Source organism: Medicago sativa, chromosome 1 (assembly GCF_051527215.1).
Source record: "Medicago sativa cultivar Bolivia chromosome 1, Bolivia_mono, whole genome shotgun sequence".
Lineage (NCBI taxonomy): Eukaryota > Viridiplantae > Streptophyta > Magnoliopsida > Fabales > Fabaceae > Medicago > Medicago sativa.
In genome coordinates, this window is record NC_140749.1 from 37209926 (window position 1) to 37223204 (window position 13279).

At 34.4% G+C, this 13279-nt stretch overlaps 1 protein-coding gene and 1 long non-coding RNA gene across 6 annotated transcripts; one reads left to right on the forward strand and one right to left on the reverse strand.

The window, feature by feature from the left end:
• LOC146954724 (phosphatidylinositol 4-phosphate 5-kinase 5-like) lies at window positions 1-3917 on the reverse strand. Its single transcript, XM_085718010.1, has 8 exons — window positions 2130-3917; window positions 1878-2045; window positions 1622-1787; window positions 1416-1532; window positions 1084-1277; window positions 816-949; window positions 651-723; window positions 1-566 (listed from the first exon to the last, which is right to left on the reverse strand). Exons 1-8 carry the CDS (start codon window positions 3329-3331, stop codon window positions 278-280), a joined length of 2343 nt encoding a protein of 780 aa, XP_085574136.1. The 5' UTR covers window positions 3332-3917; the 3' UTR covers window positions 1-277.
• Window positions 3918-6034: 2117 nt separating this feature from the next.
• Window positions 6035-11788, forward strand: LOC146954725 (uncharacterized). 5 transcript variants are annotated; one of them, XR_015014722.1, is made up of 4 exons: window positions 6035-6216; window positions 6596-7028; window positions 8196-9541; window positions 11521-11788. It is a non-coding gene; the product is annotated as an uncharacterized LOC146954725 (long non-coding RNA). The 5 variants fall into 5 exon arrangements; XR_015014720.1 differs by having other exon boundaries at window positions 6644-7028; XR_015014721.1 differs by lacking the exon at window positions 6596-7028 and adding an exon at window positions 9921-10353.
• Window positions 11789-13279: the final 1491 nt, after the last annotated feature.

Below are 13279 nucleotides of genomic sequence, written 5' to 3' on the forward strand. Positions count from 1 at the left end.
AACAAAAACATTTATCTTCCATTTTCCTAATTCTAAACAGTAATATACATCTAGATTAGTTACAACATGAAGGAACACAGTTTCTTCCCCCATCTCTTGGAGAAATTACATTTTAGCAACGGTGTACAAGATGCAAACACATGGTTGTTCTTGCTTTCTGGATTTTGTATAATGTTTTGATGTACACTATATATCTGCTAACTAAACATATAACAAAGTTAATTGAGGATCCCTATCTTTGTGTATATATAAAATAAAATGTTGATTATGATAGATTTCAAGAATCTTGTGAAAATATTTTGAATATGAAGTCACGAAAACGCCTCGAGTATTGTCTTGGATCAACGGCTGATATCGAGGTTGGGTCATATTGAATGGACTTATAGGCATGCTCAAGCTTCTTACTGATATCATAGTCTTGAAGTATGTCAATGATACCGAAAAACAAGACAACCTCATAGTACTCTCCAATTGGTTCTCCTACGAGTTGTAATTCACAATCACTTGTTCTCACTGTCCTTTCAACCCGTGCTGGCATATTCACTCCCAATTTGATACTTGCCCATCTACAAACAAATATACAATAATTGTTTTAAGAATTTATCTCATAAACATTGATTCTATATTAAAACTTTCGAAAGACATGTGACCTGGAAGGATCTAGCAGAAGTTGATCCATGTCTTCGCGTGAAATACGGGGCGTTCCTTCACCCTCTGAATCACCTAAAATTTAACATCCAAATTATTTTTCTACGAATTTAACGAGGATGAACAAAAATTAAGACAAGATATACTATTACGGATAAGAAAAATACCATCAAGTGGAGTATGAGATCCTGAAGGAATAAGATCTCCTTCTGGTGATATATCTTTGAAATGAATGCCAACTAGTAGACTATAGTCCATAATTCCCTCCTGTTCCAAAAGCTCGCAGTCCCTGTCGATTTGCCTGAGATCATATATAACAAACACATGACATGTTCAATTGCTTATTCTTTTCGAGAAGGTAAAAATAGAAATATGTTATATGATAGCTAGCTAGGTCACATTAAAATTTTCTATAATATATTTAACTTTTATCACCTGCAAAATTCTAAAAACCAAGATCGTTGTAGTCGAAATATAAAATTTAGATCAAGATCTTTTAGGATGGTGGTTTCAGTAATCTCTGACTCAGGCTTAGTCGTTATGCGCCCAAGTGAAGAACCCTTCAAATCAAAGCGTCTATGTATGGTATACTCAGAACAAAAAAGGTTGCCCATTATGATAAATCGTACCTGAAATCCATAAATTTTATAAATATGAATTCCGTAGTTCTCTCTTATTAGAAATGCATGCTTTCCTATAAGGATAGATACTAGTAAATGCTTAAATTATTTTAAACAATAAAAATCGTCTACAACAGATAGGTACACCTTTTTCTGAGAAGGTCCATTTAACTTGACACAATGTAAACCATAAAACTTTGTCACTAGAGCATTTTCAAATGCTCGAAAATGATTGTAATAAGCAGGAAGCATTCTCAAGAGAGCCTGCAAAATAAAACCAGCACGTCCAAATCAATATTATGCTAATAACGTGTGTGCCTTGGTTTCGATAAGATAATTAGTATGAAACTCACTTTAGCCTCAGCTTTCTTCATTGTCTTAATCATATAACGGTCATCATTGGTCAAGTAAAAGAAGCTTCCACTTTTTCCAGGCGAAGAAAGTTCACGCAGGGCATCATTTCCACATATAGATAACATGTAATCAGCTGCATCCACCTTGAATAGCTTCCTAAGAGTTCTGAGGGAATTTTTAAGAGGTAGTTATATGTTGATCAATTATAATATGCAAAAGGGAACTTAATAATAAAAATTAATAAGGATTAACTACCTAAAAACTACTGGGCAATAGTCCTTCCATTTGAACTCACTGGACGGATGTGGAGGCGTATATTTGGATCCTTCGGGAGGAAATCTAGTCCATACTTTCTCTTTGGAATCAAAAGCTGAAGGTTTCAGATCTAAAGATGCTGAGGGGGCAGGTCTTCCAACAGAATGCCTATTATATGCAACAACTCAAACAATTATCATGAATAAAAACGCTACATTGTTTGTTTTTGTTTCTTAAAAAAAATTACGTTACCTGATTCCCAATTGTAAATTGAGCATGAGCTCATAATTCTTGTGTCCTTTGCATATGGTCTCTCCCTGCCTCTTTGATTTCTTTGGTGCTTTCAAAGTTTGTCTTGGATTATTAGAAGCATGTAAATGTAAACCAAGCAACTCATGATCATCTTTAGTTGGAGTTCTACTACCAGTTGGAGTTCTATTACCAGTTGGAGTTCTATTACCATCACCTTCCCCGCCGCCCCATAAATGCATTCTATCACTTGGTTTTTCAAGCCCTACACTTGCCCTCCCTGCATCCACTGACATTCTTCTCGGCTTAGCACTACCACCATCCCCCTTGGTAGACCTCCATACTGCAAGTCTCTTCTGTGATGGCAAAACTGAAACCTTCTCCCCAGGACTAACTTGATACTCACTCAACTCAGTATACACTTGTTGTGGTTCCCAATCAAGATGACCCTCTTGCGATTGCGATGACCCGGGAGAAGGATAATATGTTCCACTTTGATCTCTTGGATCCTTACTCCAATTACCTACATAAAAACTTCCATCACCCCATTTGAAAGTTCCATTCCCTTTAGGCAAACCATCTTCCCAATACCCATCATACCTATTCCCATTACTCCATACAAATGACCCTTTACCCCAAATACTCCCATTCCTCCATTCCCCAATATAATAGTTCTCATCTTTCCACTCATATCTCCCTTGTCCATCCTGCAAACCCCTTCTCCATTCTCCCTCATACTTATCTCCATTCGAATAACTCGTCTCACCATGACCATGTTTCAAATTCATTACCCATTGTCCCTTATAAGTATCCCCATTAGTAGCAGTGTATGCACCTATTCCATCCATATAACCACTCTTGAACTCCCCTTCATAAGCTGGCCCTGAAGGCCAAGTGAACCTTCCCTTTCCCATAGTTTTTCCTTTGAACCATTCTCCGACATATATACATCCATCTGTCCATAAGTACTTCCCTTTCCCGTGCGGGAAGTTATCAACCCATTCTCCTTTATAGTAATCTCCATTAGGTAGAACCCTCTCTGCATGGTATACTTCTTCATCCTTGCTTTCTTCTTCATGATCTCCATGTTGTGAAGCTACATATGTTGATCCAAATATGCTATTTGCACGCTTCTTCGCAACTGCCTGTGTCTTCTTCACCGTGGCCTCCCATGCCTTCATCATACTACTATCTTTACCCATCATTTTGTTATTTTACATCTGGAATGGAAAACCTTTCCACCAAATACTTAAAATTTCATGAATATGTATGCCTAGATAATGAAAAATAAATAAAAAATCATAACAAGATTATTGTATCATTAATGTAGTAATAGCATGCAATTTTTTCAATAGCTTGTGGGGCCTTCTCTCTTCTAAGCTGAAACCAACACGTGCATGTTGGTGTAAGATTTTTTGTTCTCATGATATTCTTGAGTATGTAAAGTTGATGTTCTAGGCTTGGATGAGATGCACATGCACAATATTTCCTTATTAATTTTGTGAACTTTGTTACACAAATTAATTCATTAAGGAATTAATCGTGACAATGAAGAAACTGTGGAAATTTTCATGACTGGATAGGTAAGATGCGGTTTTTTTCATGATCCAATGTTTGAATTATTTTTTGGTGAAAGAGAGAGACTCGGTCATATCCTACAACCACTAAAAACCGTAACACAAGGAGATAAGTGCTAAATCAACGGGTTTGTTTACTATTCTTGCAAAGGCCATAACAAATATATCTATTTACTGTTTGTTCATTGTTGCTAACCTTTCATATTTATTATTTTTCCTTCAAATTAATATTGTCTAATTTTGTCTATCAGACAATCATTTTCATCCTTTGTACATTGTATCCTCCATATCTTCTTTAAATATATATTTTCCATTAAAAAAACAATATGAGAAAATTGATTTTACCTCCCACGAGGTTTTACTCTAAGTAACAAACACTCATATGGTGGTTGGTGAACATGATAAACCTAAACCAGAATGTGTGCATATGCTTTTGTGTTAGAGATGTAAATTCGCTGCAAAAGCATTGTACTTTGATTTGATTGACAATATTCGTAAGTTATGGGATATGTCTGATAGGTGCAAGGATGGAGGTTTTGCCTTTACATTTTTTTTCTTCATCTGGGTAGTCATATAAGGAACACAATTAACAATGATTATCATGTTCTCATATGTTCAAACTAAATGGTAACCGCATGCATGCGCGAACACACATATATATTATGTTGCTAAACTATGATGATAGTGAAGTTAATAGAGAAGTCCCTTGAAATGGTAATTAGAGAGTCTTACGATGAATGACGAATGAACAAAGAAGTGTGTTTGTTTCCACACTGGCATTTAGGTTCGATTCGTCTCCATCAATATGTATATATTATATGCAAGTGGTCTGACCAATAAATCTCCTTCCGGATATTTTAGAACCCGTAATGTGATTTACACAAAAACACTAAGCGTGTATTTCAATAGTAGTTTACAAAAAAAATGTTTCCTACACTTCACTCGTGCATTAGAAAAGAGGAGGATTTAACCTGATAAAATGAGAGAGAAAAAGGCTATAAAACTTCCAAATTCGTATGTCTTATTATTAATGTTCATGTTAGTTTAGAAGATTTTATAATGACATAGTAGTAAGGTACCTTTTGAACAATCACACTGACACATCGACGCGAGTTCTTATCCCTAAAGGGACGATTCCATTCATTTTGAATTATTTTTTCCCTTTTAAAATAATGAATTTTATTAAAAATAAATAAACAATAGTGCATTCAACCACTAGACCATCTCATTCAATTGGATATAAACATTACAAATACACAACCTTCCAAATCAATATATTGGAACTATCTCATAATTTAAGATAGATTGGTAGGCAAGTTTTGAGTCAATTTTTCATTATAACAAATGCGCAAACTCACATGAAATCTCGGTGCAATCGAAAGAATTTTCAAATTGACATGTTTGGCTAAGCCTCATGTCTTTTATCTTTTTGATGAGAATTTTAAAATCAAACCATAGAAGTCTATTTAATTAGAAAAACAAAACTTTTGATATAACGTTTAGTAAGAATCTCTCCAAAATTCTCAAGAGTTTTGATGTAGAGAAGATAAGAGATAATTAATAATATGTTTTTGAAAGGTACCTCCCCAAACTCCGAACTCCAAAGAGTTTTGACACGAGAGGATCAAAGATAATGTTTTTAGAAAGCATCCTCTCCACACTCTTATTTGGGATAACATTTTTCTACCCAAATCTCAACGAGTTTCAATGGAGAGAGTTGTCTTGAGGTTTTAAATATGTTCCTCCCAAAACTTTTCAAGAATTGGACGAAGAGAGGATTCAAAATAGAAAGGCAAATGGTAACATGTGCTCCAAGGGCATATGCTAAGAAATTCAAAATAGAAATAAATGTCTTAAAAGTTGTGCATTCAACCTTATTTAACTTTTTAAAGTCAAAATTTTGTTCTTTTCTATGAAAAGTTTCTAATTTTGCATTCCTTAACGTGTGCCCTAAGCGCATAAGATAATGAGACCCAAATAGAAAACATCATCTCCTCCTCCGACCCAAGGATCCAAGATAACGTTTTGAAAAATGTTCTCCCCAAACTCCCTAGGTCAGAGAGTGTAATACCCCTCATGTAGAAATTCAATATCAGTTATTCTATCCCTGGAATTTTTAAGAGAAGGGCAAAATGGTAATTACACATAAGACTTTCAGGACCAAATTATATTATTTCAATGGACTACGGGAAATGAAATTTGCTGCTTAAAACTTTTACGGCATTTTATCGTATATTTTAGTTGAGGAAGAGTGTAGAAAGGGCATTTTGGTCATTTACTACACAAGATTTTTTTTCTTTTATTTTTCCACTACCATTTCTCTCACTTGAGAAAACTACTCCCTCCTTTCTCTCTTTCACTCTCACGACACCTTCTTCTTTTCTTCCCAAATCATCACTTCCTCACTCAAACCAAAATCCAATCTTTATAATTTTCCTACTTTTTCCCATGGATTCAAGCTTGATGAGATCAATTCTTCTCAATCTATATGTTGGAACTACTAAGAAACAAAGGTAAGCTCACTTCCTTTCTTTCCCAAGTGAACCCTAACCCCAATTTTTGTATTTTGTGTCAATTCTTGCCTTTCAATTGGTTTAAGTTGCTCCATGTTTAAATTCTCACTCAAGAATATATTCTTGAACAAAGAGATTGGAAGTTTCTAAGGAATCAAAGGATAGAGAAGAAATGAGAATTTTATGGGATGCTAGTTAAGTGAAATAGTAAGCTAATGACCTTAAATTGGACTGTTGTTGTGGTGTTTTGGGCTGGTGTTAGTGTTGATATTGATTGCTATTGCTAGATAAGTTACGGTTGAGTTTTATGAAATATTAACTACAATTCGTAAGGACAGAATTATGGTTTTTGGGTTATATATTTTGCGGTGTATTTCAGGTTAGAGTGATTATTTGATTTTTGGATTCCTCATTCAATTCCCTACAGTTTAGACACAAATTTTGTATGATTCGGAGTAGAAACGAATTCGGAAAACGCAATTGAAGTTGGTAAATTCTGCTGGAAATTTGGTTACGGGTTTTGAGACAGGGCTCCACTAAAATGGTAATAACTTTCTCTATGTAACTCCAAATCAGGTGGTTTTTGTTGCTATGGTTAGCTAACAAAATTGCCGTCGTTTGGGCACCGGTTTCACTAATTTTGGATCAGTATTGAAGTCGGGAGACGATTTTGAAGTATGGGGACTGATGTAGGATTTAAGCTGAAGACATTGTTTTTATGTTAGTGTAAATGATGCTTCTACGGCTTAGGAAAAGGTTTGAGTGCAGAAGCTTGGAGTGAGGAAAGCTTGGATAGATTTCAGAACTTTCATGTGAGTTCCTTTAGCTTAGAACCCACCTTTGAAGATCGATTATGAATATGCTAGACTATTAAGATAATACGAATAATTAGATCATTTTATGAATTACTTGCCTTTTGTGCAAACATTTCTATTATGCCATATGAATGGTACATTTGAAGTAGAATGAATATAAGATAGCAAGAATGATTATTTCATGATTAGGCTCTCTTACTTGTTAATTCTAAAATATCTTTTATGTTAATAAGTATGTTGATGTTAGTATAAATGTTGGAGGGAAATTAACAACGCAATTGATGCATATATACTGATAGAAATGATTTGAAAGAAAATTTGAAATGCAACCTATGAGTAATATGCTCACAGTGAATCATAGAAAATCACAGAAAATGGAAATGAGGAGAAAAATTGAAATGAGTAACATGCTCATAGAAAAAGAAAGAAAGAAAGAAAGAAAATATGAAAAACTCCGTTTGCTACAACGAGAGATAATGTAGCCTATGACGTACGGGTCATAGTAATCCGTTTGCTACAACGAGAGATAATGTAGCCTATGACGTACGGGTCATAGTAATCCGTTTGCTACAACGAGAGATAATGTAGCCTATGACGTACGGGTCATAGTAATGAATATGAAAAACTCCGTTTGCTACAACGAGAGATAATGTAGCCTATGATGTACGGGTCATAGTAATCCGTTTGCTACAACGAGAGATAATGTAGCCTATGAGGTACGGCTCATAGTAACGAATGAAATGTATAATTACTGATATGAAATTTTAAGTCAAGAATTATTCGAATAATATTTGAAAGAGAACAAAAAAAAAATTATGGAACCAAGGAAAATTCTAAGGACCCTCCAACATGAATACTAACATAGCATACACATATTAACATAAAAGTTATGTTTAGAATAAATTAGCTACGGAACAATGTTTCATGAGTATTTTATCAATAGTTGGAAATGACGAATGTTAGTTATGGAACTAGGGCTTAGTTAGCCGAAATTAGTTATTATCGGAAAAGGATCAGAGACATACTCAGATAAGTATGTCAAAGTATAGGTTACATCAGAATACGACATATTGGATATATGATTGTGATTGATATGATTTTGTTGATTATGATTATATTTGTTTTGTTATATGATTTGTTTATTGTTGCTGAAATGAATTTTAGGATTGGTGCCGAGCGGAGCATTGCTTCCTCTGATGCTATGGGGAGGAAGGACTCACTTTATCCTTGCCATTAGTTTAGATTATGGAATTGATTAACGTTAATATTGACGCATCTTGATGATATAGGAAATGATTATAGATTAATGTCAAACTTTATATATATATGAAGTATATGATAGAAATTTTGAATCAGAAGTATTTATCTGATAGGATGTTTTATTTTGAATTGTACAGTTAATATGAAAAATAAAGATGTTATTTGGAGATTATGGCTGATAGAACAGATTTTCTTTTAAAAACAGGATTTGCATCTTGGAAATGTTGAAAATACAGAGGAAACTCTGTCGAAATTTCAGTGAACATTTCTTTGAAATGAAAATTCAAATTGGAATTTTTATTTATTTATTTTAGTTTTCAAGTTTGCCTAATAGGCTTGCCGGGCTAGAATGATCTAGTTCGTGCGCCGGTCACGATGATTATTTTTGGGTCGTGACAAAGTTGGTATCAGAGCAGGTCGATTCAGATCGTGCCTTGGGTCAATGGAATTCAATAAGATGTAGTGTGACTATTGGGTTCCAGATATTTATTCCAAATGTCATGTCTGGCTGAGCCTGATCAACTCAGACTAGTATATGACAGTTAGAACAAATGTCTGAGAGATGAATGAAACCTTAACAGAAGACGCAGTATAAGGAGTATGATGTAAGGTGTGAAGAAATAAATCAGAGTGGCGCAGCGGAAGCGTGGTGGCTGGTACCTATACAGTTTAAATTAGTCAGCCAGAAAGAATCAGTTCGTAATGGATGTATGTTGGAATCTAAAGTTGAAATTGTTTATGCTTATTAGCAATTAAATTTCTAAAATTTCGAGGACGAAATTTCTTTAAGGGGGGTAGAGTGTAATACCCCTCATGTAGAAATTCAATATCAGTTATTCTATCCCTGGAATTTTTAAGAGAAGGGCAAAATGGTAATTACACATAAGACTTTCAGGACCAAATTATATTATTTCAATGGACTACGGGAAATGAAATTTGCTGCTTAAAACTTTTACGGCATTTTATCGTATATTTTAGTTGAGGAAGAGTGTAGAAAGGGCATTTTGGTCATTTACTACACAAGATTTTTTTTCTTTTATTTTTCCACTACCATTTCTCTCACTTGAGAAAACTACTCCCTCCTTTCTCTCTTTCACTCTCACGACACCTTCTTCTTTTCTTCCCAAATCATCACTTCCTCACTCAAACCAAAATCCAATCTTTATAATTTTCCTACTTTTTCCCATGGATTCAAGCTTGATGAGATCAATTCTTCTCAATCTATATGTTGGAACTACTAAGAAACAAAGGTAAGCTCACTTCCTTTCTTTCCCAAGTGAACCCTAACCCCAATTTTTGTATTTTGTGTCAATTCTTGCCTTTCAATTGGTTTAAGTTGCTCCATGTTTAAATTCTCACTCAAGAATATATTCTTGAACAAAGAGATTGGAAGTTTCTAAGGAATCAAAGGATAGAGAAGAAATGAGAATTTTATGGGATGCTAGTTAAGTGAAATAGTAAGCTAATGACCTTAAATTGGACTGTTGTTGTGGTGTTTTGGGCTGGTGTTAGTGTTGATATTGATTGCTATTGCTAGATAAGTTACGGTTGAGTTTTATGAAATATTAACTACAATTCGTAAGGACAGAATTATGGTTTTTGGGTTATATATTTTGCGGTGTATTTCAGGTTAGAGTGATTATTTGATTTTTGGATTCCTCATTCAATTCCCTACAGTTTAGACACAAATTTTGTATGATTCGGAGTAGAAACGAATTCGGAAAACGCAATTGAAGTTGGTAAATTCTGCTGGAAATTTGGTTACGGGTTTTGAGACAGGGCTCCACTAAAATGGTAATAACTTTCTCTATGTAACTCCAAATCAGGTGGTTTTTGTTGCTATGGTTAGCTAACAAAATTGCCGTCGTTTGGGCACCGGTTTCACTAATTTTGGATCAGTATTGAAGTCGGGAGACGATTTTGAAGTATGGGGACTGATGTAGGATTTAAGCTGAAGACATTGTTTTTATGTTAGTGTAAATGATGCTTCTACGGCTTAGGAAAAGGTTTGAGTGCAGAAGCTTGGAGTGAGGAAAGCTTGGATAGATTTCAGAACTTTCATGTGAGTTCCTTTAGCTTAGAACCCACCTTTGAAGATCGATTATGAATATGCTAGACTATTAAGATAATACGAATAATTAGATCATTTTATGAATTACTTGCCTTTTGTGCAAACATTTCTATTATGCCATATGAATGGTACATTTGAAGTAGAATGAATATAAGATAGCAAGAATGATTATTTCATGATTAGGCTCTCTTACTTGTTAATTCTAAAATATCTTTTATGTTAATAAGTATGTTGATGTTAGTATAAATGTTGGAGGGAAATTAACAACGCAATTGATGCATATATACTGATAGAAATGATTTGAAAGAAAATTTGAAATGCAACCTATGAGTAATATGCTCACAGTGAATCATAGAAAATCACAGAAAATGGAAATGAGGAGAAAAATTGAAATGAGTAACATGCTCATAGAAAAAGAAAGAAAGAAAGAAAGAAAATATGAAAAACTCCGTTTGCTACAACGAGAGATAATGTAGCCTATGACGTACGGGTCATAGTAATCCGTTTGCTACAACGAGAGATAATGTAGCCTATGACGTACGGGTCATAGTAATCCGTTTGCTACAACGAGAGATAATGTAGCCTATGACGTACGGGTCATAGTAATGAATATGAAAAACTCCGTTTGCTACAACGAGAGATAATGTAGCCTATGATGTACGGGTCATAGTAATCCGTTTGCTACAACGAGAGATAATGTAGCCTATGAGGTACGGCTCATAGTAACGAATGAAATGTATAATTACTGATATGAAATTTTAAGTCAAGAATTATTCGAATAATATTTGAAAGAGAACAAAAAAAAAATTATGGAACCAAGGAAAATTCTAAGGACCCTCCAACATGAATACTAACATAGCATACACATATTAACATAAAAGTTATGTTTAGAATAAATTAGCTACGGAACAATGTTTCATGAGTATTTTATCAATAGTTGGAAATGACGAATGTTAGTTATGGAACTAGGGCTTAGTTAGCCGAAATTAGTTATTATCGGAAAAGGATCAGAGACATACTCAGATAAGTATGTCAAAGTATAGGTTACATCAGAATACGACATATTGGATATATGATTGTGATTGATATGATTTTGTTGATTATGATTATATTTGTTTTGTTATATGATTTGTTTATTGTTGCTGAAATGAATTTTAGGATTGGTGCCGAGCGGAGCATTGCTTCCTCTGATGCTATGGGGAGGAAGGACTCACTTTATCCTTGCCATTAGTTTAGATTATGGAATTGATTAACGTTAATATTGACGCATCTTGATGATATAGGAAATGATTATAGATTAATGTCAAACTTTATATATATATGAAGTATATGATAGAAATTTTGAATCAGAAGTATTTATCTGATAGGATGTTTTATTTTGAATTGTACAGTTAATATGAAAAATAAAGATGTTATTTGGAGATTATGGCTGATAGAACAGATTTTCTTTTAAAAACAGGATTTGCATCTTGGAAATGTTGAAAATACAGAGGAAACTCTGTCGAAATTTCAGTGAACATTTCTTTGAAATGAAAATTCAAATTGGAATTTTTATTTATTTATTTTAGTTTTCAAGTTTGCCTAATAGGCTTGCCGGGCTAGAATGATCTAGTTCGTGCGCCGGTCACGATGATTATTTTTGGGTCGTGACAGAGAGGATCCAAGACAAACTCCTTGACATTCATAGCTCTAAATAACTTGTCTTAAGCACCTAACAAAAAGAAATTCCTAAAAAAAGAGGGAATTATGCTCTTTACCCAAATGGTTTCGTTCATTCCCAAAGTAAATGTCTAAAATGCCCTTACGCATGTTAACTCACGCCAGTTATAAGAGAAGCGTGACTTAAGTCACGCAGCGTGAGTTAACTCACGCTAGTATAAATTTCCAAAATTTTCACGTGACTTAAGTCACGCTTGCTGAAATTTGTCAACTGAAATTTGTCTCGCGAACCATTTGTCACATGGAAAAAATTTACATTATTTTAACTAATTTATATTCTCGTCTCTCTGATTTTTCCACCCAGCAATAACATGGCCTAGAAACAACAACAATCATAGAAACCGTTCAACAAACCCAGATACATAACAGATGCTTTGAAGGTTCTGGGTTGATTTGGGATGATGAACCCACAAATGAAATTCTGATTCACCTACTTGTTAGTCCAAATATGAAATTCTGATTGAAAAAGTAATGCATAAAATTGTGGGTCGATATAAAAACTAATGAGATGGTGGTGTTTTGTAACTGTATGTTTGTTTGTGTCTTCTTCAATGGATTATGGGTCATAGTAAGATGTATTGTAGGGATTGAAAAAGAGAAAGGGATGGTAGTATGAGAAATATATGAAAGAGGGGATTGAAGCAGTTGGGTTAGTGATGATGATGAGAAGGTCGGTGTATGGTGATGATGGTCATTACTACCTCACCTCAACGGGAACTAGAGCATGTATTAAAATTGTTTTTCAGCAAACGTGGTGAAAAATTTGGAAATTTATACTAGCGTGAGTTAACTCACGCAAATTTAACACTATCGTGAGTTAACTCACGCAGGGGCATTTTGGTCATTTATTTTGGGAATGAGCGAAACCATTTGGGTAAAGAGCAGAATTCAAAAAGAGGCACGTACAACTAGTGTAAACAGTGTGATGGCCCAGATGAAATCAGGCTGATGATGGAATGCTTGCTTTGAAACCTTCGTGAAACAAAAATGAAAGAGAATCTCACATTCGAAGGCACGCCCCCTTTGAAAACTTGTGCTGAAAATAAGTTAAAGGTTTTGTAGCCAGACACCTTTACAGGTGAAAACAGCCTTGCCATAGAAATGGGAAACAACGTTTATGTTAAAACTTAAAAGCTATTTAATTACTGTCAAACCCTCTCAATATTTCTTGCACTGTTGGATCCTTTCTATTTCTCAA

What these genes read in the sequence shown, in the direction of transcription:
- LOC146954724 (XM_085718010.1), bottom strand. Translation starts at nt 3,331, where the DNA reads ATGATGGGTAAAGATAGTAGTATGATGAAGGCATGGGAGGCCACGGTG. An exon ending in AATTTACAATTGGGAATCAG is followed by an intron (nt 2,046 to 2,129) that starts GTAACGTAATTT and finishes TGCATATAATAG; the next exon opens with GCATTCTGTTGGAAGACCTG. An exon ending in TGAAGAAAGCTGAGGCTAAA is followed by an intron (nt 1,533 to 1,621) that starts GTGAGTTTCATA and finishes TTTATTTTGCAG; the next exon opens with GCTCTCTTGAGAATGCTTCC.